The sequence below is a fragment of the Giraffa tippelskirchi genome, chromosome 6 (assembly GCF_054371585.1).
Source record: "Giraffa tippelskirchi isolate mGirTip1 chromosome 6, T2T-mGirTip1v1.2.pri, whole genome shotgun sequence".
NCBI lineage: Eukaryota > Metazoa > Chordata > Mammalia > Artiodactyla > Giraffidae > Giraffa > Giraffa tippelskirchi.
The window spans coordinates 101,602,066-101,627,773 of NC_137280.1; the positions used below are offsets into that span (position 1 = coordinate 101,602,066).

The following is a 25,708-nucleotide window of genomic DNA, read 5'->3' on the forward strand; positions in this document are numbered from 1 at the left end:
ATTTCCACTCCCCATTTGCAACAAATTAATCATTATTATTATTATTGTTTTATATTTTATTACTTGTCCATGTATCTTAACAGTGTTTTCCCTCTTTATTTCTTCATATATTTCAAACCTTCCACTGGAATTATTTTCCCTTTTACCTAAAACACCTCTTCTGAAATTTACTTTGGCAAGAACCTTTTTGTAGAAAATTCAGTTTATGTTTTCCTGAAAATGGCCTTAATTTATTTCCCTTTGGAAGATGGTTTCTTGGGGTACAGAATTTTAGGTTGACAGTTATTTTATCACAGCATACAGAAGATCATATTCTGTTGTGTTCCAGCATCCACTGGTGCTATTAAGAAGTCAGTGATTGATTTAAATATAATTTCTTAGCAGGTAATCTATCTTTTTTTTCTAGCTATTTTTAAGATCTTCACCTTTTCTTTGTTGTTCTGCAGTTTTAGAGTGATGTGGTGTGAACTCTGGATTTCTTTTTAGTTTTCCCACTTTGGGGTTATTGGACTACCTAGATCTGAACTTATCTTGCAACATCGTTAGAAAGTTGTAAACTAATATCTGTTGACTATGGCCTCTCCCCCTACTGTCTGCTTTTGACACTTTCTAATACTTTGTCTTATTAGATGTAAATTACCTTTTCACACTCACCCCCATAGTTCTTAACCTCTTTCCAAGATTTTCCATCTCTTTGACTCTGAACTACACTACCATGATATATTCAGCTATATTTTCCAGCTCAGTAATTCTCTCTTCATCTTTGTGCAGTTAGTTAGTTAGTTAGTTCAGTTGCTCAGTTGTGTCCAACTCTTTGCGACCCCGTGGACTGCAGCACGCCAGGCTTCCCTGTCTATCACTAACTCCTGGAGCTTATTCAAACTCACATCCATTGACTGTACTATGTGCAGTACACTGCTTAATATAGTCACTGTTTTATTTCAGTTATGATTGTTTTAGTTATAGACATTTCATTGAATGTTTTTAAGTCTGTTCTTTCATTGTTTGTGGACTTGTTTTCTCTGTTGACATTTTTAGTTTTTTAATTGCTTACATGGATTAAAGGTTATTTAGTTACTAATATATAATGAATTATCATTAATTAAAAACAATGATTTTTCAGTTTATCTGACCATTCCAGTATCTGAAACCTGCTATTTATTCAGCTAACTTTTGTTCATTGAGCCTTGTTTCCCTGTGTGTTATTTATTTACCTACTTGTATAGTTACTTTACTGTTAGCTACTCCTTTTTTCCTGGAACTTTATATGTGGAAATTCTTTGAGACCTATGTCAGTATTAAGTCCTCAGTTGTGTTGGTTTTTTTGAGGTACTTTGAATATCCCTACCTGGAGACCTCTTTATGTAATATTACTCCTTTGAAATTTTCAGAACACAAACCTAATATTTTGACAACAAAGCCGTCTATGTGAGAAAGAGCTTGTGGTTTCACATTCTTAGGAAGAGTCTTTTCTTTTTTCCTCCATCCTGCACGAAGGTAGAAACAGGCAAGTCTCTTAACTGCTTTTCTCTGCATTAGCCATATAACAAGGACATAGCTGCTTGGGACCCCTACTTTATGAGGGAGTGTCCTGTTACATTTTGTATTAGAGAGGTGAATCTGGGCTTTTATCTTTTAGGTTCTGGCCCCTGTAAAACTAACAGAGTTGAAAACCGGAATCTCCAGAGTTTTACAGAAGCCCAAAAGCTGAAACCTAGGTGTGCACTTAACCTCAAAAGATTCCTGTTTTCACTTCATTTTGAGACTCAGTTTTTCCCCCTTTTCATGTCAGTGAGATGATTTTTTTAAAGTAGTTTTTCATATTTTATCAAGAATGTTTCCATTGGGAGGGAAACTCAGGGTATCTAATACATCGTTCTGCTGGAAACAGAACATATATTGTTTTGTTTAATCGTTCCATCCTATTTCATGAAGAAGAAGTAGGTAGATATGGTTACAGAATAAAACAATTAACAATATTTTGATGTAAACCTGGGTATCCTGACTCAAGGCCATGACTCTTTTCTTTTTCTTCCCAAATCTTATGGTTCAGCCTCCTGCTCAGAGATCCTTAAAGAGACAAATACGTTCAGCATACTGTGTAGCACTGAATGTGTTTTGTAACAATGGTTACTGTGAAGAGTTTAGAAGTTCTGTGTCTTAATTTTCATCCTATTCGTGAGGAGTAAATCAAGTAAATTTAAAAATATAATACTTTAGGTTTCTGAAATGAATATTCTAAAAACGATTTTCCTGCCTCATTCTTGGGAGTAGAGCCTACCTGTGAAATTATTCCTAATGACAGACAGCCTGTCCTCACCCAACTTGTGACCCAGCAATCCCACTGATGGGCATACACACCAAGGAAACCAGAATTGAAAGAGACACATGTACCCCAGTGATCATCGCAGCACTGTTCATAATAGCCAGGACATGGAAGCAAACTAGATATCCATTGGCAGACTAATGGATAAGAAAGCTATGGTACATATACACAATGAAATATTACTCAGCCATTAAAACGGATACATTTGAATCAGTTCTAATGAGGTGGGTGAAACTGGAGCCTATTATACAGAGTGAAGTAACTCAGAAAGAAAAACACCAATACAGTATACTAACGCATATATATGGCATTTAGAAAGATGGTAACGATGACCCTACATGCAAGACAGCAAAAGAGACACAGATGTATAGAACGATCTTTTGGGCTCCATGGGAGAAGGCGAGGGTAAGATGATTTGAGAGAATAGCATTGAAACATGTATATTATCATATGTGAAATAGATCGCCAGTCCAGGTTTGATGCATGAGACAGGATGCTCAGGGCTGGTGCACTGGGATGACCCTGAGGGATGGAATGGGGAGGGAGGTGGGAGGGGGGGTTTCAGGATGGGGACCAGATGTATACCCATGGCTGATTCATGTCAATATATGGCAAAAACCACTACAATATTGTAAAGTAATTAGCCTCCAATTAAAATAAATTAATTTTAAAAAAACTGTGACATTTATAAAGCATCTGCAGTGCGTTTAAGTAAGCCTGCATGAATCGAATTTAGTACTTTCTCTTGGTCATACTGGGTTTCTTTTGGGGACTGATAGGCTTTCTGATTCTTAGATGGAATAATACCTAACTAAAGCCAATTCTTTTATTTAACAATAGCGTGGAAGCAACCTGAGGTAAGCTTTGGACCATTCAAGGAAATAATATATTTATTTTTAAACTCAATATCTAGTAAAAAATTAGGCCTTCCCTATTAGCATTATTTAAAGTTAATAGTTTCATCTGCATCAGTGACATGTAGCTCCTGATGGTTGTGGTGTGTGTTTCTTCTTGTGGTCACGGACAGAACTTCTTGGAAGCATCTTGTTAAAAGTTAAATAATATGTAGTGAAACTGGACTCACTCTTTTTGGCGCTCCAAATAAAATCAGAAAGTACTTCCCTTGTGGTTTTTGGGGCTGTACGTGCTCTTGCCCTCTGTACGCCCCTGAGCTCCGAATCTTCCACCTCGCTTCTGCCTTCTCTTCTCCAGTCGCATTGACTCCTTGTTTGTCACGCACGTGAAACACGTCTTCTTTCTCTTTGAACTTCTCTTCTTTCAGGTTATTTGTGTGGCTCATGCTCTCACCTTATTAAAGTCTGCTCAGATGTCACTGCCTCAAAAGAGCTGTTCTGATCAGTCTTTCTAAAATAGTACCTGCGTCAGTTTTGTATTGCTGTGTAATAAAGAACGATAAAATTTCTGTAGTGAACAACAGTATACATCTGCAGGTCTGCTAGGTGACTGTAGTCAATCACTAATTAGCCTAGGCTGAGGTGGGTTTGTCGCTCTCCCTCATTTGAGCTCTGCGTCTGTCTGGGTGTGGCTTCTTACTGCATTGTGGGCTCACAGCTGCTTCATGCCTCTCATTTTTGTACACCTCGGGTATGGCATGGCATAGGTGCTCAGTGACTATTTGCTTGTAAATAGACAAAAGCATGAATAAATGTGATAGAAATTGAAAGAATGAGATGTAATAGAAATTAAGTAAAATAATCCCCTTAACTTAGCATCTCCTAACATGTACAATAAATGATGTGAGGACTCAGGCTAATTCTGTTGTGTCTTCTGTTTTCTTTTCCCATGTTTAGATCAGAGAACAGGCACGTGTTTCTCGGGGCTGGTGAACGGTCGCTGTGCACAAGAGCTTCCGGGCAGGATGACCAGGATGCAGTGCTGCTGTGAGCCCGGCCGCTGCTGGGGCATTGGAACCATTCCTGAAGCCTGTCCCGTCAGAGGCTCTGGTGAGCTGTTCGCTGCTCATGTGCTCAGGAGGACACGCAGTGTCAGGAAAATTAGTAGCAATAATGTGCTTTGGTGTTTTCCTTAAAGACAGATCATCTTTGTATTCCTGTTAGTGTCTTCAATATGACTTGGGTGATTTTTGTGGGGGTTAGGATGACATTGTTTACTGGGATCAGTCTTCATTATATTATTTTTGTTAATATTAGAAAAAACCCTAACCACCAATCATGTATTAACTTTTAGCAAAAATTTTAATAATTATTTTGAATGTTGGTATTTAAGTTCAGTTTTAAAACCTAATCTTCCATTTGAAGCTTGAGTAACAAAGTTTGGCCTTCGTTTATTTTATTTTAGGAATACCCTCAGCTTATTGTGTTCCAATCCTTAAGAGATATTTCCTCCCTTTTCTAATGACCTTGAAAATTCAGAATACACTGAATTTTGTATTCAGAATTCACTGGCATTCACTTTGCTATATTAACTACTGTGTAGCTGAGGCTATACCAGAAAATTACTCTAAGATGAACAAGGAGTAGTTCCTCTTGTTAATATAACATGCATAGTAAAGTGTAGTGTTCATCACATAAAAGTATATTGATAATATGTTATTATATTGCCTCCATGTTATAAGTATGAAAAATAATTCAGCTTTTTGAAATATGCTTATAAAGATATGCATCTATATGATCTGTTATGGAGGAAAAAAAATAAGACCCTTTCTTTCTAAATTTCTAACTCTTGTAATTCCAAAATTGAGTAGTAAAATTTTTTAAAAACCAGAGATAATATATAGAGTATAATTTTGAAAACTCATCATCCTAATCATATTAATACTCAAGCAATTACTTGAGTTAAACGGTTTTCATTTCTTCTTATATGGTGCCCTAATTCTGAGAACAGTTAAGAAAATAAGGCAATTATACTTTTTTTCCCTTAACTTTGATACTTGGACAAATAATTAGCATATTTAAAATGCTGTATTCTGTTAAGAGTCCACATTAGAAAAAAAATTATTCTAAACCATATTAATCCTTTAAAAAAAGAAAAGAGGGAAAATGTGTAGGTATGATACTGATGGAGATTTAAGTAAAACCAGATATAGAATGAATTACTTAAAGGTTTAATATCCACCCATTCAAGTGAGTTTCTTGCATTTACAGTTATATCTGGAATTTTATGAGTTGCACTTAGAGACATAAATCAAAGTATATGTATAGACAATTCTTTGGGTATGCAACTCAGTTAAAATATGGCTTATAGATTTCAATTTTTTCCTGAAGCACCTGTATTTTTCCTGCTACTGCTAGCATTGAAAACATTTATCAAGCTAATAACTTACTTATTCATATCATGAAGCATAGATAACCTAAAATGATTATTACAATACACAAAATACCTTTATTATGCAGAAATATATCCATTTGTGTTTAACTGAACTTTCTTCTCTTTTAGAGGAATATCGCAGACTTTGCTTGGATGGACTTCCAATAGGAGGGATTCCAGGGAGTGCTGGTTCCAGACCTGGAGGCGCTGGGGGGAATGGCTTTGCCCCAAGTGGCAATGGCAATGGCTATGGCCCCGGAGGAGCAGGCTTCATTCCCATTCCTGGAGGCAACGGCTTTTCTCCTGGCGTTGGGGGAGCTGGCGTAGGGGCCGGGGGTCAGGGGCCCATCATCACTGGACTAAGTGAGTGTTCACTTTGTGTGTAGACTCTTTAGTTTTCCCCCTTAAAAGATATTATAATATCTAATCCTTTTTCCCAAAAGGTGTGTGTGTGTATATGTAGAAACCTACTTCTAGGTCTAAAGCATAATATAGTAAAACAGTCTTAGTAAAGTGTTATTTTTATGTTCCATAAACTTTCTAAGTTGGAGAAAAGACTTGAGTGACCCAGGTTCTCTTTGAAAATAGAGGTGAGAGTGGGGTAATATTCCAAGACCAGATGATGCCATTAAAGAGCATTCTTTTTAGTTCCAGTATATTTCATTTGGCTGCTTGTAGCTGTCTCAATCATACACTCCTTGAATTATTTTCCAGAACCATTTCTCAACTGAGATAAATTGAATATGTCTTGCTTGTGCCTAAACAAATATTATAATGAAATATCTTTTCTTTTCCTCGCCCTCTTTTGTTGAATAACTTAAGAAATTGAGAACTGTGGGCTTCCAGCCAGAATTGGCATTGGCGTGCTTGACATTTAAGTTCATTCTTTTTTAAAATAACTGCTCTTGCTAATAATATTTAATGATGTCTTACAGTGTTATATTTGTTCTTTTTGGCATATTGCCTTTTTACTATATCTGGATATTCAGCATGGTTACAAAAAAAAAGTGGGAAGCATTCAAATGTACAGTAGAACATTCCTGACATTTTAAAAAGACGACATTATGGGCAAAGTTTCCAGATATATAACAACAAATGCAAGTTATAACCGTGTGTCTCAAGAATAGTTTTTAAATTCCAACATTAAAGTTTTAATAAAATACAGAATAATGTGGGCTTTTGATATGTACACCTAAATAATGTATTTAAATATCCTTTTAAAAATCGACTTTAAAGAAAGTAATCCATGTTGGAGTGATGGAATATCATTTATGCTCTAATTTTTCATAGCTATTCTGAACCAGACAATAGATATCTGTAAGCACCATGCTAATCTCTGTTTAAATGGACGCTGCATACCTACTGTTTCTAGCTACCGATGTGAATGCAACATGGGTTATAAGCAGGATGCAAATGGGGATTGCATAGGTAAGTTCATGAGTCTTTCATTATTCTTAATTTTTTAAATAGCTTTTAGACTACAGGAACAAGTAGGGCTGAATATGATTTTGAAGTAAAGCTAATTTCCAAGTTGTCTTTCCTGTGTGCTTACGCTTCCATGTGCTTCCTTAACCTACTGCTGAGCTGGACTATTTCAAGAATCCCCTGCCTGCGACTTCCTGGTTGTCCAGTGGTTAAGACTACATGCTTCCACTGCAGGGCCTGCAGGTTATATCCCCCAGTCTAAGATCCTACATACTGCATGACATGGCCAGAAAGAAAAAGAAAATAGAATCCCCTGTCCTTTCTGGTTCTAAATGTTATGATTTCTGTCTCTGTCTCTCCCTTTTCTTCCTTCTTTACTGAGTAACACTGGATATATGATGGCATCATTAACATGAGCTGTAAGGCAGAGATTGGGAAGAAGTGGTTGATGAATCTCTTTGGGGCATGTTGAGTTTTAGGTGTCTTGGGTATTGACCTGTAGAGGTCTAAAGCTAAGAGGAGTGTTCAGGACTTGAGTTAGAAATTTAGGAGTCAGCAACATATAGGTGATTATTGCAGCCAGGCTGAACAACAGAAAGAGTTGAAAGATAGCAGGAGTAGTACAGCTAGAACCCTGTGGACTAGCAACATTAGTAATAATGTTGGTGAGATGTCAAAATAATCTAGAAAATATGTATCACTGAAGCCTTGAAACTTGTGCTTTCGAGAGAAAAGGAGTGTTAAGTACAGCCAAAAAATGAAATACAAAGAGGACAAAAAGACTCCTGTATTTGGCAATGAAGAAAGTTTTGATGATCTTTTAAGGATAGTTTTAGGACCATGGGGCCTCCCTTGTGACTCAGCTAGTAAAAAATCTGCCTGCAATGCCGGAGACCTGAGTTGGATCCCTGGGTTGGATTCCTCGGTTGGGAAGATCCCCTGGAGAAGGGAAAGGCTACCCACTCCAGTATTTTGGCCTAGAGAATTCCATGGACTGTATAGTCCTTGCGGTCACAAAGAATCAGACACGACCTGCAGCACTGTCTACTGAAGGTGATATGGCCTGTTGCACAGACCATTAGTCATGCTTGATATGCTTACTAACAATAAACTCTGTCTTTTCTCATTTTGCTTCATTCCTTTGGCTCAGTGAATCGATATTATCAACCAAAAGCTTAAACGTGAGTCTCAATGGAGGTATCTTTGGATGCCAGGCATCTTTGGATGAATTGAAAAAGTATTTACTCCCGTTTTTCTTTGCTGTTTTTAATTTTATTTGCTATGAGTGTTTTCCGCCACCCCCCCCACCCCCCCCACCCCCCCCACCCCCCCCACCCCGTTACCAGAGAAGGTTTAATTGCTTTCAGTCTGGGTGTTTATGTTAATGAAGTTGGTGAGTTTGGTAGAGTACAGTTCCTCTTTTAAGAATATCTGTGAAAGAAGCAATCTGTTTACAAAAATGGTAATACTGTGAATTAATTTTATTGTTGTGTTCACCAATTTAGCTGAAATTGTATATGTTAATGTCTTCTTTGTGTCTATGAAAGGGCAAATCATTATGCCCTAACCAATCAGCCAGGCTTTTAATTCACTGGCATTCAAAATAATACTTAGTGGGCTTTGCTTTTTCTAACACAAACGTGATTTCTCTAGGATTTAACTAATCCTCCTTGTCCACTTTGTCATTCAGTTGCACAGTCCTTGAATTCTGTGGTAAATTTGCATTTGATCAAGACTTGGAGAATTTAAAGAGAGAGCAGTGACGTTTCTCACCCTTAGGATCAGAATCAGTATTTCCATAAAACTTGGTTTTATACAAAAAAATCCCTGTGCCAATGTTAAGATCCTAGAGAAACCAGCAACTACTGAATATAATAGACTTTTTTTTTACTTAATTTACGTTTTTACCCCACCCATGTTTTTTGCTTCAAAATATTTTCCAAGCCTTGATACATAGTTACATATATAGTTGAGTTCACAAAAAATAGTTAACAAAAAATTCCATAATTTTTCTGTCTTTTTAAAAACTAATAGAAGTGACAGCATATAATATAAATATATATCTTTTAAAAATCTTTTAATTAATCTTCTAACTCTGTAGTAAACCTTAAGGAGGCTATTAACTTGCCCAGATTACTCAGATAATAAACATTTTCTAGCCTCTGGGAACTCATGGCTGTGTCTTCCGCAAGCTCATGCTTTTGATCATTGTACATTATTCAAATTGAAAAACCATTATTTCTTGGTTAAAGCAAATTCTCTTATATTCTCCAATAGGTGATATTTTTGTAACTCTCCAGACGGGCCTCTGTAGTTGAAGAAAGGAATTTTTATTCATTTATAAATACTCTGCTATTTAGACTATTAGCACTGACTGGCCTTCTCTCAAATTTGGGAGGCCTAAATGTATTTTAAACAAACATTTCTAGAAATGGAGTGAAGTCTGTAATGGTTTCCTTTGCTGCTCACAGATGTTGATGAATGCACATCAAATCCCTGCACTAATGGAGATTGTGTTAACACACCTGGATCCTATTATTGTAAATGTCACGCCGGATTCCAGCGGACTCCTACCAAGCAAGCATGCATTGGTAAGGCAGCTTGCTTTCACATATGAAAATGTTCCATGAAATATAGTGACCCAGGCTGTTGAGGTTAAAAGTGAATTTATTTAAGAAAGACATGGAATGAAATAAGTGCTGTTACATTATTACAGATTTACTGCATGTCACCCTCAAAGTGCTCTCTTCAGACATAAATACTTTTTTGCATATGTAACACAGGCAGTGTGGTATCTGGCGTCACAAAAAACCTGGTTTATCTTCCTTCCCTAGATCACAGCTTCCTTTCTCCAAGTAACATCAGTAGCATTACTGCTCTCTGATTAACGGAGTTTAAGATTTATTGTTGTTCTCAGCTACTGTTTTCTTTGAACCTCACACGTAGTCCAATACCACATCATGACTGCTCTTAATGCAGTTTCATTGCTACACCCACCATCCTCGTCCAAATGCTCTCACTGCTGATTCATCCCAGAATTCTTTTAGAAGATAATCCTTCTTTTCCTTTTTTTCATTTCCTATTCATTCACTGGCAGTTGCTTGAATCACTTTATTCCAGCAATTTTTGTCATGTTGCTCTTAATCCAGGTATTCTTTAGTTATTTCATTCTTACTCAGCTCCTTGCTTTGTCTTTTTTTAAATTAATTTTTGATGGACTAGAGTTGATTTTCAATGTTGTGTTAGTTTCAGTGTACAGCAAAGTGATTTAGTTATACTTGTACATATATCCGAATTTCCCTGGTGGCTCAGTGGTAAAGAATCCACCTGCAGTGCAGGAGACACAGGTTTGATTCCTGGGTCAGGAAGATCCCCTGAGGAAGGAAATGGGAAGCCACTCTAATGTTCTTGCCTGGGAAGTCCCGTGGAAAGAGGAGCCTGGCGGACTACAGTCTATGGGGTCACAAGAGTTGTACACCGCTTAGTGATTAAACCAGCACCACCATACATATATCCACTCTTTTTAGATTCTTTTCTCATATAGATCATTACAGAGTTTTGAGTAGAGTTCCCTGTGCTATAGTATACGTCCTTGAAGTGAAGTGAAGTGAAAGTCGCTCAGTTGTGTCCGGCTCTTTGTGACCCCATGGACTGTAACCTGCCAGGCTCCTCTGTCCATGGAATTCCCTGGGAAAGAATACTGGAGTGGGTAGCTGTCCCCTTCTCCAGGGGATCTCCTCAACCCAGGAACTGAACCAGAGTCTCCTGCATTGCTGGCAGATTCTTTACCAGCTGAGCTACCAGAGAAGCCCACAATAGGTCCTGTTGGTTTTTGTTTTATATGTAGTAGTATGTACATGTCGATTCCAATCTCCCAGTTTATACCTCCCCGCCTCACCCCATTGGTCACCATAAGTTTGTTTTCTGTATCTGTTTTGTAAATAAGTTCTTTTGTACCATTTTTTTTTAGATTCCACGTATAAGCAGTTTCACTTGCTCTGACTTTTAAGGTCTTCAACCACTGTGTCAGAAGCAGCTACATCAGTAATTCCAGCTTTACTGTCCACCCTCTTCTACATTCACTGTACACCCCATTTCATTTTTCTTTTTCTTCCCTCCTTCAGCTGTTATAAGTCAGGGCTGTAGAACTGCTTACACCTACGTATCCAAGAAAAAAAACCTGGTGAGAGATGAACATTTTTCTAAAGAAGCACCATGACCTGGATATTACATGGATTGTCTTATTGCTTTTATGATTATTTTAAAAGAATAATATTGTTAATTTCCCCAGATATTGATGAATGCATCCAGAATGGGGTTCTTTGTAAGAATGGTCGATGTGTGAACACAGATGGAAGTTTCCAGTGCATTTGCAATGCTGGCTTTGAATTAACTACAGATGGAAAAAACTGTGTTGGTATGGAAAGTGCCTGCTCCCTTGCAAAAGATTTTTTAAGGGATATACACACTTTTATTTAGAACCATATAGACTATTTCCATGAAATCTCATACAGCACATATATGAGAGTCGTTCAGATGACTTAGGTAAAATATAAATACATTTAACACAGATTTTTTGGAAATATTATAAATGAATAGTTCGTTGCTTCTGGAAGTTTCTTGTGTGGCATATGTTTAATTAAAGTAATGATTATTCTTTGTAATTTTTAGCACCTACTGTATTTTGACTGTTCGGGTTACAACACTGATAATACAGAAAAGGCCCACCTCCAGTCTAGGGAAGCACAAAAACACTTGATGTATGTGATAATCAAATCTCCAAATTTGTGGTCCTGGTGATGTCTAGCAGTGTAGTAAACACCAATATGCTACAGAAATATTCTATTTGCACAGAAGCACATATTTCACCCACTAATCAAAGTCCAGATCATTTCATGTGCAGTGAGCTTTGTCATTGCTTTATTCTCTCATACAATATAAGCATCTGATGAAAGAAATAGTAACGTTTTGATAATCAAAATAAAACACTATTCATGTGATTTTTAATAGAAACTACACACCAAATTTCCTTAATGCTTTTCCTCTATGTCCCTTACACTAAAGGTCCTTCACATTTTCCACACTATTTGCTCTCACTCGGTTGGCATTCATAAGGAAAAAAAACAGTCTGTGACCACTTGGCTCCTTTATGCAGTAGAATATGCCTGGCAGTTGTTTGTAGGAAGAGGGGAACTGATTTCCTAAAGGCCAGTTGTGTAAGTCACTCTCTGCTTCTGTAGACCATGATGAATGTACAACTACCAACATGTGTTTGAATGGGATGTGCATTAATGAAGATGGCAGCTTCAAGTGCATCTGCAAACCAGGATTTATCTTGGCTCCAAGTGGGCGTTACTGCACTGGTATGTATGGCTCTGAGATAGGAAAGTAACCATGATTGAAACCATCTTTTTTATCTGAATGAATCATGCAAGAATTACTTCAGTTTCTTCATGTGGATTTTGTATTATTCACATCTCTCACTAATTCAGTACGGCAGGTGTCTAAAGCTTCCTAGAAAAACATACTTTGTGGTCTGTGGAACACCAATGTCTTTACAAAAATAATAATGGCATAGGAAGAATTAAGGAAATGACAGATTGGTTCTAGCAAATATGGAAAAGACAATGAAGAAATAAGTTCTCTCTACTTTTTACATGAAAAAAGAGGAAGAAAAATATTGTATTCTCAGGGCTAGATTTTTCACTGTCATTCATTACTGGTTTTGCATTATATCTTTTCCATAAGCTAATTCATATATCATTTGTTACCATATCCATATCTAAAAGCCTTATATTGGTTTTGTGAAGAAGTACTTTGAATATTTCTAGCAACTGTTTTGTTTATAAAACCATTTTGAAGCTCAAGCTCTAGTGGTAACTTTACTAAGCAAAGGATAACTCTTGGAAATAAATTAGACTACATTATGTCTATATTCACAGTTGGAATTTAGTAAGATGGAACAAATTTTGTCGTTATACTAAAAAAAAGCAAGTTTTATTCCAGTTTCCTTCTTTTGGACAAAATTAACTCTATGAATACTTCTTGCCTTCAATCACACAAATTTATCTGAATAGCAAATAATACTCATACCCAAACCCTATAATGTCAGTGAAATTCCAGGGACAGTGGACAGAGAAAAATCAAGACTGATTCTTGTATTTCTGAATGAAAGTAGTTTCTTGACTATTCATGAAAAGGAAGTTCAGTATTAAATAGAAATATTGTAGCTTTGCTGATTGAACTCATAACTGGAATGTCATCTCAAGGTTAGCTAACTTGGATTAATCACAGGATATGAGATTAGCATTCTGTTCCAGTGTGTAGCATTACATTACAGCCTGTAACTTTTTCAGCACTTCTTAAGAAACTTAAATATACATAAAAAGATGACCTAAATCTCACCAGTTCCTGCTTTATTGAAACTTTTATTAATGTCTTATTACAAATGCTGTAATCCATAAATTTTGAAATGCTCATGATTTGGCAGCTCTGTGTTTTGAAGGCTGTTCCCCTTTAAGGGGAAGCCATTTAATGGTGGGTTACATTTCATAAATTTAAGCACTTTGAAAATTACAAGAGACTTCAGATTATTTTGTTACTGTGAACTGACTGAATTAATATTAAAACAGCATCTTAGAGTTTTATGTATGTGTAAATGAAAGTTAATTACAAACATTTACCTTGGTTTTAAGAATTTATTTCACTTAACTAATTTGAGTTGAATATCATTTAATAATGAAACAGAACTGCCAAATAAATAATGAAAACGAATTTGTCATACTCTTCTAATGGGTAAAACGATATACTTTCACTCAATCTTTCTGAAAATGTGTTTGAATGAGTTGCATTTGTGTAAAAGATTTGTTGTCACATCTGTATATTCTTGCACAAGTTATAAAATTGAAAACCAAATGTTGATAATGTACAGTGGTAGCAACAGGTCAACTCTGTAATAAAGTTAGAGTAATGGCCCGGCTTGTGTTCCCCTTTCTGGGCAGATATTGATGAGTGCCAGACCCCAGGAATCTGCATGAATGGGCATTGCATCAACAATGAAGGGTCCTTCCGCTGTGACTGTCCCCCAGGTCTGGCTGTGGGTGTGGACGGACGCGTGTGTGTTGGTAAGTGAAACATTCTGTAATGGCCCCAGTGACCAAATGATCTTTGAAAATGGGATAAAGGTGTATCTATACAATAGAATAATATTCAGCCATAAAAAGGAATGAAATACTAATATATGTGAAAGCATGGATAATCTTGAAAACATCATGCTAAGTGAAAGAAGCCACACACAGAAGACCACATTACGATTCCGAATGAAATGTCTATAAAGGTCAAATTTGTAGAGGCTGAGCAGATTAGTGGTTGCTCAGAGCAGAGAGTTAGAGGGTGGTGGGAGAAGAAGGTGATTATTAAAGGTGTTTATGAGATGATGAAATGTTCTAACATCAGCTAGAATAATGATTGTCCAACTCTATGAATGTGCTAAAAGCTATTGAATTTATTTACTTTAAATGGGTGCATTCTTTGTATGTGAATTATCTCAATAAGGCAGTTTTTAAAAAGGGACAAAGAGCCCCGCTAGCTCCCTTCAGTAGCCTCTGATGAGATAGAAATGCTAGAGAAGGAAAAAAAATTGTCCTTTACCAGTGTCCTTCATACTGTTAGATAACCATGTCTGTCTGGTGGCTCTGACAGTAAAGAATCTGCCTGTAATGCAAGAGACCCAGGTTCGATCCCTGGGTCAGGAAGATCCCTGGAGAAGGTAATGGCAACCCACTCCAGTATTCTTGCCTGGAGAATTCCATAGAGGAGCCTGGCAGGCTATAATCCCTGGGGTCACAAAGAGTTGGACACAACCGAGAGACTAACACTACATACAACGGATATATATTTTATAATTAATGAGACATGAAACAGGGATAGCAGTTGTATTTAAATAAACTATTATTTTTACCCAAACAATATTTATTTTTGTCATCTGAGCTTTAATATTTTTTAAAAATGTTGTGTGTGTTAGTCTCTCAGCCATGTCTGACTCTTTGCAACCCCATGGACTGTAACCTGCCAGGCTCCTCTGTCCATGGAATTCCCCAGGCAAGAATACTGGAGTGGGTAGCCATTCCCTTATCCAGGGGATCTTCCCGACCCAGGGACAGAACCCGGGTCTTCTGCATTGCAGGCACGTTTTTTTACTGTCTGAGCCACCAGGGAAGCCTTTTAAATTTTATTTTTTTACAATTTTAAAGGTTAATTTTCATTTACAGTTATTGCAGAATATTGGCTATATTCCTCATGTTGTACAGTACATCCTTAAGCCTATCTTACACCCAACAGTTTGTATCTCCCACTCCCCCATCCCTGTGTTGCCCGTCCTCCCATCCCCACTGGTAACCACCAGGTTGTTCTCCATATCTGTGAGTCTGCTGCTTTTCCCAAACAAAATTTTAAATGTAAATAATTTATATGTTAGAACTTCAACTTATATCAAAAGTTGGAAATGTTTCTAAGTAGTTATTCAGTGCTGTGTAACGATAGAAACAAGGAAAGAGTATGAGAGAGAATGTATATTTTATTTGAAACCATTCATCTTTCTTCTTGGGAATAATTCCTACTTTTGAGTTAGCAGGCATCAGCTTTAAAAAGGCAGGCAAAACGAAAATATCTTTGGCATTCAAAAACCCAACTACTATGTCCTAATGATATCAAGAGCAGAGGGAGGAGTTGTGAAAATACATTGAATGCCATAGTCTCTCCAAAGCACTTCCATGAAAGTGAATTAACCGTTGTGCACCATCTATTTCTCAGGTCATAGAGTAGAAGACAGACATACTCAGTGGTTTAAAAGTATTATTTGAGAGAAATGAAATTCTTTCTCAGACATAGCTGGTTATACTTTATTCTTAACCTATGGGAATCAAAACATTTGGATTCTGAAGGTTATTTTAAAAAAAAAAAGAAGAAGCAACAGCAGATGGAAATAATCTGTCCACTTAAAGTTTCATCCACTCTATCCAGGCTAGGATTTATTTCAGCTTACATGATTGTCAGCACTTCGTTCAGGACTATTTCAAAAACAGTAACTAGAAGAATGTAGCTCCTTTCTGCTTAAAGAGCTAAACTATTTTCAGTTGCTTTTTTCCTTTATCTAAATGGTTTTGCTGAAATCTATGATTAGTTCAAAACCAGTTTTGGAGGGAGAAATGATTTTTCTTTTAAGCAACCGACATATGAGTAGTTGTAAGGAATTCAGTGTTCAAACACAAATATTCATTCTCTTGTCCACATACAGAAAAAGCATTAGAATTTTGGGGGAATCCCTCTCCAGTTTTTCACAGTTGTAATTACTTAAACTTTTTAAAATAAAAACACCATTTGTTCTGTGTGTAAAATTATATAGCTATTCCTTTAACATGCTAGATGTGTTTTCTTCATGTCTTCTGCCTTTTGAGATGCTTTTAGATGCATTGATTGTTGAGGTTAGAGATGAATCATTACTATGACTTATTATTAGAGTTAGCACTTTAATTTTAGATTTCATTTGTTTGTTCATTTTTGTTTATCTATATACTGAGATGGGGTTTTTTATTTTCAGAAAATTAAACTACTGTTGTAACCAGGATATTGAAGAAGCATGATTCACAGACAGGATATGAACAAAAGGCAACTGTATTTTGTTTTTCTCAATCCTTTCAAAATATACTTTTAATTTTTCAGTGGGAGCAGTTTATCTAATAAGGAAGAAAACTTAGGCACCCCCAACTTTACAGTTTTTAGATGGCAGAAATTTATAAGACTGCTTGAGGTAATGAAAATAATCTGGATTTAGCAGTTAGGATGTCCAGTGATGTATAATAGTCAATATTCTGAACTTGATTTGAAGTTGTGACTTCCCTTCCCAAGCTCACAGCTTCATGAGCAGGATGTTTCTGAGTCTACCAGAGCAATCAAAGCACAAGGGGAGAGGAAAGAAGGCAGAAGCACTCAAACTCTCCAGGGTTACTTCAAGATTTCTGGGCTTGACACAAGTTTAAGCCAACTTCATCCTTGTGAGTGATTTCATGAGGGTGTCAACGGCCTTGGCCTGCCCGTGGCGAGATGCGGACACTGCATTTTTCTCCTGGTGGCTGCTCCTGGCCCAACCCCAGGTCTTTCTGCAGTCCACGTTAGACAGACTGTCTCTAGTGGTGTCTCGTCTCCTCTCTCTGTGTTCATTTTAGAGCCTCCAGTTAGGGTGGCCCTCATCTGATCCACAGGACATGCCACCCTTTGCCCTGTGAACTGAGTGAATAGAGGTTGCCCTTGCCTTTGTCCTTTGATTCAGCGGTGGGAATAGCAGCCACTCTCCTCTGTGTGCTAGGGGTCCCTGATAGAATTTGGTACAAATGCTTCAGGCTGTTCCCTGTGAAGCTCTTTTCTCTTGCCCAGGGGTGAAGATGGAAGCATGCCCAATTTGTAATCTGGCTCTTGCCCCAAAAAAATCCTCCTCAAAAACTCTTAATTGCCTCTCTCTAAATTGTATCCTGGATATTGGGAGGGGTTTAAGAACCTGGCAACGAATTTTCCTTTTCTACTTCCTTCAGGATGGAGTCTCAAAATTCACCTTGTTATATGCACCGTGAGATTTAAGCTTAAATTTCCTTTTTAACATCCTGTTATGTTAGCTTAAGAGTATTTCAGCATCTTCATGAACACCCTTTGACAGTTCTGTCAGCTAAAGGTTAATTTTTTTTCTTTACCCTAATTCTGCCCTTTGTACTTGCTGTGTGGCCTTAGGCAAGATACATTACCTCTCTGTGCATCCTTTCCTCACTGGTTGTTTTTGAGGATTAAATAGATTAGTATTAGATTTATGGGTATAAATCTTGAATGATGTCTGGCACATAACACATACCCAGTAAGTAAACTATTACAGTTTTTACTGTTGTTAAATCAGAATAGTAGTGTTACATTAAACATAGTCTTAAGAGTTGCTGGTTTGAGCTATAAAGAAAAGTTGATACTGAAAAACGAAGAATAAGGTAAAATTAGCATTTTGAGTCCATACACACTTTACCTTTGGTAAATATAAAGGTAAAGTATGCTAATTATCTGAGAAAATTCTTCAGCAATTCCAGTCTTTAAGAAAGAAAAGACGTGGAGAAATTTGATAACATATGGAAAAGGCATAGCATAGGATTTAAGTCCAATCACCAACCAAAACATTCATGTGAGCTCGTACTGATGGTTCTGCTGGTATCCGTGTCTCTAATCCTATCTACTATGAACGTTGGCTTAGTTACACTGAAGAGAATAAAATGAACTAGAGTTCCAATCTGGGGTCTTTGAAAAGGGAAAACTCAACTGTTTTTTATCAAAGGTAGAAGTGAGTACCATAGGCTTTATATCGACTTGCTTCTCAAAATTGCCCCTGGCTTACGTTCTCAGCATGAAAACAGAAATAGCTTTGACCATTCTGTGATGCCTTTTGAGATAAGTGGTACCATCCTAAGAACTCACAAAAATCTTACTGGAAGTCATGAATTATGTTGTATATGCATATATTCATCATTGTGTTGAGTCCTATACTTGTGTGTAACTCAGAGCTGACCCTTCCAAACTAGGTCATAGCAGAGGCAGAAAGGAATAGCACCGCCACTCCCCAAGGTCAGTGTGGTAAAACCTCTTCCATTTGAGCATATGCACATCTCTACTTCATGCAGCCACACATCCATCTCATTGTTTTAACCAGAAAAAACACCAGATCACAGGACATAAGTACTTTGCATAGCAAGCAGATTAATTATTTCCAACAAGTTGTGAATAATTATAAATATTTATAATAATGGTTATCTCTTTGATGGAATTACTATATAATAGACTTCTTAAAAGCACTACTGCTTTTCTGGCTTGTATGATGATCTGAGTTTTTTTTTTATTAGTTCACCATTTACCATCTCATAAAGTTGTGTTGTATTTTATGAGACTTCAGATGAGCACAGTAAGCAGGTTATGTGTCTTCAGGGTATAATCTGACATAGTAGAAAGAAGAATTGCTTTGGAGGTCATACAAGCCTGTGTCTGAATTTCAGCTCAGACAGTGGATAGTCTAGGACTTGGAGGTACTTACGTAATGCCTCTGAACCTCACCTTCCTCATCTATGAAAAGTGGATAATGATCACTACCCTATGGAGTTGTTGAATGTTCAATGACATAGTGTCTATAAAGCAACAGGTGCAATACCACAGACACATAGTAGTAGTAATTATTTATAGAACTGGATTTGTTGAGAGTCAGTAATTAAAACAGTAATAACAGAGCTTCCCTGGTGGCTCAGTGGTAAAGAAGCCGCCTGCCAATGCAGGAGGCACGGGTTCGATCCCTGGTCGGTGAAGATCCCACATGCCCTGGAACAACTAAGCACACACCGCAACTACTGAGCCTGTGCTCTAAAGCCCAGGAGCCTCAACTGTTGAGCCTCTGTGCTGCAACTACTGAAGCCTGAGTGCCCTAGAATCCGAGCTCCGCAACAAGAGAAGCCTCTGCGAATGTGAAGCCCATCTACCACAACTAGAGTAGCCCCCACACTCCATAACTAGAGAAAAGCCCACACAACAATGAAGACACAGCATAGCCAAAAATAAAGAAATAAAACACAGCTGCAACACTAAACTGGGGGTTGAAAAGATAGGCTTCCTATCTCAGAAGTTTGAAGAGAGAAATTTCTTAACCAAGTGTCATCTCAAGATAGTTTAACGGCACTGCATTTCATTGTTCATAAGAACTTCTAAAATAGAAATAATATTAAGTATAGTCAGTGATTAGAGGTCTAAGTCTTGTTTATAGCTGTGCAAATATACCTGGGTCAATGAGGGGCCTGTGAGGATAAGTGGGATAATTGATGCTTGTGTAACACATAAAAATTATTGGAGAAAAAAATTGTTCATATGCATTTATTCTTTTCCTCTCACAGTAAACATTTGTTGATTTCCTAATGCTATGAGATGCTGAAGACACAAAGAAAAAGAAAAGTGGCAGATGCTATCCAGAAGCTTCCCATATAGTGGCCACTTAAGTTACAAGAAGCCTTCTGTTTTGAAATCTCTTTTTCTCTGTGTCGCTATCTCAAGTCATTGTTCTCTCTCCAGATACTCACATGCGCAGTACATGCTACGGTGGGATCAAGAAGGGAGTGTGTGTCCGGCCCTTCCCCGGTGCAGTGACCAAGTCTGAATGCTGCTGTGCCAATCCAGACTATGGTTTTGGAGAACCCTGCCAGCCATGCCCTGCTAAAAATTCAGGTAGACACCTTTGCCAGTTCCGTACCTGAAAAGGAATCTATCTAACCTAACATTAGATAGTTGGTCAAAGAGTACCTCAGCTCTGAAGTGTTTGTCTATTTTTAATGAAAGGAAAGAAATCCAAATTTGTGTTGATATGTGAGGCATATAGTAAGATCTGGCTTATATTTACTTACAATCTCTAGGGAAAGAGAACACATAGTGAATAGGAAAATTTATCTTATGATCCAATTACGACTGTTAAACCAGATTCTTTACGTGAATATGCTAGCCTCAAAGTCTTTCATCTCTCATCATTCTGAAGATAAATAGCAAAATATTTACTTACCATTTTCAAGGTTATGATAAGGTCATGAGAACCTGATTTTAGTTGTTTATTTTTAATTTTTATGCAGAATGGTATTAGGATGTACTCTATCAGAAGTTTGGTCTATGAGGAATCTATCAGTAGTTCCAGAAAGTAATAAATTTCTTTCTGAATGTTACCATATGTTACAGGCACATTAAACAGTTTAATTTGACTATTCTGTGACTTGTTACTCATACTTTTATGAAAACTGTATTGAATAGATGTAAGTACAGCAGGGACTCAAACACAATCTCTTTTTTTTCCCTTTAAAGTCAAGAAGAGTTGAAAATATAGGTAGGAAAATATATAAATTACAATTTAGTATGATTGCTGCCTTGAAAAGAAACCAGGAGAGCACAAAGGAAGGAGCAGTTAGTTCCTAGGGAGACTGCAAAGAAGGATGCATACTTACTTTGGTCTCAAAAAAAAAAAGTTAAGAATTTCCCAGGTAGAAAATGGAAGAAATGCCTTCTGGCAAAGAAATGGCTAGTAATTCTGTTAAAAAATATTAAATGGACTGTTCAAACCTTAGAAAATTGGTTAGCATCCCTCTGGAAGAATTACTGAATATGACATTAAAAAAAAAAGGAGTTAATGAAGTATCTTAATATATCTAAGTGAATTATGCTTATTATGAAAGAATATGCTTATTATTTAAGAAAGGAGTTAATGAAGTATCTTAATGTATCTAAGTGAATTATGCATTAGCTAGACTAGATAAAAGGATCATTGAACTAATAAAATGAGTCTAGGAACAATTGTAAATATAAATGGGATTATAGACTACAATAAAGGTGACATTTAGATCAGTAAGAACAAATTGAACTAAAGGTAATGAATATTGTTGATAAATATTGGGAAGAAAATGAAGGTAGGTCTCTACATTAAATGTTGCAAAATAACTTTTTTGTAGAAGATGCAAACTTTTTGTTATCTTGTAATGATAAAGGACTCTCAAAACAGGCCCCCAAGACTAAAATACATGTATGAATTAGAAAAATATTTTCCTTAATGTATAAGGAATTTACATTCATCAGTAGGCAAAATTGAAACCCTCTATAGAAAAAAGTACAGTGTACACAAAACTTCACAAAGCAGAAGTGCAAATGATAGAGTGCCACATAAAAAGATGCCTAATCTGTTTAAAATTAAAAGGAAATTTTTAAAAGTGTCATTTTTGTTTATAGATTGGTAAAAATGATTGATTCTCCCCAGGACTGGGAAGGTTATACCAATATGGGTATTCTCTTACACTGCTGCTGAAAGTGTAACCTGGGATATTTTGGGAGAGGAAGACCATCAAAAACCTGAAGAGAAACATGAACTCGAGCAGTTTTACTTCTAAGAGATTAACCTGGTGATGTTTTGAAATTTGTAGTATTTATTATATCAGTAATTGCCAAAAGTTGAACAAACCTAATTTCATCAATAAGAGATTGACTGAGTGTAGTACATCCACATAACTGAGAAAAAATATTAAATCATTAAATGGGCTATTATGTGAAATGTCTGTTTTAGAATACAGAGGGTCCAAGCCTATTCCCCCACTTATAACTGACCTGAGCATATTACTTCCCATCTCTAGTCCAACTTTCTTGGCTATAAAAGAGGGAAAATAACAGTATCTCGTTAGTGGTATTGGGAGGATTAAATAAGTTATTAGATTCAAAATGCTAGAACAGTATCAGGTGTATCAATAGTAAATGCTACTTATTACATATGTTTCCTGTTATTATTAAGAGAAGAAAAAAAAGCTTAAAATCAATCTCTATAATACAATTTAGATTTTTTTAAAGTTTCCATAAGTAGAAAATGTTTGTAATGTTTATCAATATATTAATGATATTTAAGGTGATAATCACAACTTTTTTTTTGTTTACTTTTTTATGCTTATCTCTGATTTTGTAACTCTTAAAATAATTATGTGCTAGAAAACTGTGATGTGTTTTCAATTTTAGGTTATTTCAGGTAATTCTTTTTAATAATAGTTTTGGAGTTATGAAAGTGACTTGTGTCTGAAACAGATGTAATTTAGAGTTTTTATTTCTCTTTTTGTTTTTATCTCACAGCTGAATTCCATGGCCTTTGTAGTAGTGGAGTAGGTATCACTGTGGATGGAAGAGGTAACTATTCAATTCTCAATCTTATAATAATTATATAATTGTATATCTTTATTATTATATTATAGATATATTTATATTATAAAATATATCCGTGTAATGTAGTAAGATTAATTTTTTTCTAGAAGAGTGGTTAAAAGCTAGATGATATTAAGCAGTATGTAGATGTTCATTTTTATACTTAGTAGATAAATAATTATCTGTTAAATATGCATTGTTAAAAATGTCACTAACAAACTATAGCCATGATTTTATGGATACCTTGCTTCAGAAGAAGCTGCAGTTGGCTAAAAAAAAAAAAAGGGAGTCAATTTGAAGAAAAAATGTAAACTAATGACACTGACATAGTTTAAACAAAAATAATCTGTAAGAGGTATTTGATGTGGATCTTTAAGAGATATTTGAGATATACTGCCTAAAAAAAAATGGAGAAGGCAATGGCACCCCACTCCAGTACTCTTGCCTGGAAAATCCCATGGATGGAGGAGCCTGGTGGGCTACAGTCCATGGGGTCACTAAGAGTCGGACACGACTGAGCGACTTCACTTTCACTTTTCACTTTCATGCATTGGAGAAGGAAATGGCAGCCCACTCCAGTATTCTTGCCTGGAGAATCCCAGGGACGGAGGAGCCTGGTGGGCTGCCGTCTATGGGGTCGCACAGAGTCGGACACGACTGACGTGACTTAGCAGCAGCAGCAGCCCTAAAAATAAATTGACTATTTATGGCTAGGGATATACTAAAATGTTTCTATCCACCTATAGAAGTACAAAGTTTCAATGAAGTTTTCTTCTTTTAAATTTAGCACTACGATTAACAAAATTCCAACCTAGAACTTGAATATTAAGTACATATGTGTTTATAATTTTAAAGTTCTTTTATATGTTAATATAGTGTCCTTTGTTTTTTAAATAAAACTGTAGGGTGCTGTTCACCTTTAGTTTGCATAAATTTTCCTCTACTTTCATATTTGATGAGCCTTTAGACAAATTATAGATTAATTGACAGTAAATATCACGTCTTTGCAAAGAACATCAGAAACCAGAGTAAAGAAGCAAACTTTTACAAAGATGCTTCTTTCAAAAGACTGACATTTCTGGAGTTTTTTAAGGCTTCCTAAATTCTAGAAAACAATAGTTACTATTAAAATTTGAGCATAGTGACCAGAATTTTGTTTTACACCATTTTTTATCCCCTTTCCTCATTGCCTCCCCAGCAGAGCCAGCTGCCCGGTTGGAACTTAGTGGCTTCTCATACAAGCACATCATTCCTCAAGCCCCACTTGCTGTCGTGACAGAGAGTAGTCCTGTTCACGGCTTGTTGTAAAATATTGTGTTCTCAAACATCCACATTTAAACTGACCTCTCCATCAATTTCAACTTATCAACAAGGAGAAACATTTACTAAGTATCATATTACTTAGTTGACTATAAAAAAAATGATAATAAAATAGAAATATTCCATGCCTTTGGAACCATAAAATTATATAGAAATCCTAATAAATCTTTGCCTTTTAATTAGATGGTTATAGTACCTATCAAGTTGAGTTTTCCTTTGGGTTTTGAGCCAACAGCCTATAAATTTCTTTATTAATTTTATCATAAATGCCAGCACATTACATGGCTTAATTCTTTGAATTTCTGCCAGTTCCCTTCACTTTTCATTTTTACCAGGGAAGTGTCCCATATCTCTTGATTTTATTCTCATTCCTTATTTTCATTTCCTTTCCCTTTCTGAACAACAGCAAATTGGAGGGTTGCCGGGTTAAACACTATGTATTTTGAGTGATCTTTACTAGACATACATGTATCAACAGACAGTAAGTGACTGTGAGCATTAAACTTTGAACATTTAATGCAGATATCAATGAGTGTGCTCTGGATCCTGATATATGTGCCAATGGAATTTGTGAAAATCTACGTGGTAGTTACCGGTGTAATTGCAACAGTGGCTATGAACCAGATGCCTCTGGAAGAAATTGTATTGGTAAGTTATTTGTTTTATTATGCGGGAGACTTTTGTATAGTTTAATCCCATGGATCATAGGAGGAATCAAGCTATAAATAAGTGAGTAAAACTAGAGGTCTTACAGTTTCTCTTGTTTCCTTTTCAGTATAGAGAAACAAAAATATTGGAATCAAATACTGTTAAACAGTAACAGACTTTTTAATGGCACAGTTTAGTATTAATATTTAAATTAGGTCTTTTCCCCAGGTGAATGGACATATAGTTAATTATTGTCCTGTTTTATCTGCATATATCTTAATCCTATAATATTTTACTAGGAAGTGGGATTCAAAAATTAAAAAGATGGTATGTTTGGATAATACTACATTAATAAAATTAAATATTACAAGTTGACTTGGAAAGGAACAATCAATTGCTGCAACATCCAAATAGGATAAATGAGATGGGTGTTTCCTTTTGTAATTTAAAATGGAATGTTTGAAAAACCTCAAGTACATAGTTCATATATTCAAGTATTTGTGAAAAATCTAGATTTTCTGGCAGAGCACTTGAGTCCGCTTTTATAAAATGAATGCTAATTGATCCTTCATTACATGTAATAATTTTTACATTTACCACTAATGACTCAAATGCAGGTCTTGATGATTATGATTAGAAAGAAATATATTTTTCCATGTTTATGGTTTTGAGTTTTATTACTGATATATGTTACTATATATCCATCTCACCTTGGGTTGAAGATACACATATAATGGATGTATAAAGCTATATTAGATATCATGTACTTACAATAGATTTTGATACCTACTGGGAAGGGCCCCAACCAGAGATTGTTGAACACTTATAAAAATATGCAAACCAGCTAGCTTTTATTCCCTAAAAGCAAATTTACTTCCAGCGTAGCATCTAAGTACAGCTGAGCGCTTGGGTACCCTACTGAAAACAAGG

General features: G+C 36.2%; 1 protein-coding gene across 2 annotated transcripts in view; it reads left to right on the forward strand.

Moving 5' to 3' along the window:
• Positions 1-25,708, forward strand: part of FBN2 (fibrillin 2) — a 219,170-nt gene that overhangs the window by 108,557 nt on the left and 84,905 nt on the right. For both annotated transcript variants that reach the window (XM_081501841.1, XM_081501840.1), the window contains exons 9-18: positions 4,138-4,290; positions 5,744-5,977; positions 6,905-7,042; positions 9,511-9,630; positions 11,331-11,456; positions 12,280-12,402; positions 14,041-14,163; positions 20,171-20,323; positions 22,742-22,795; positions 24,653-24,778. In XM_081501841.1, coding sequence (XP_081357967.1) covers positions 4,138-4,290; positions 5,744-5,977; positions 6,905-7,042; positions 9,511-9,630; positions 11,331-11,456; positions 12,280-12,402; positions 14,041-14,163; positions 20,171-20,323; positions 22,742-22,795; positions 24,653-24,778 — 1,350 coding nt within the window. The remainder of the gene's footprint in view (positions 1-4,137; positions 4,291-5,743; positions 5,978-6,904; positions 7,043-9,510; positions 9,631-11,330; positions 11,457-12,279; positions 12,403-14,040; positions 14,164-20,170; positions 20,324-22,741; positions 22,796-24,652; positions 24,779-25,708) is intronic.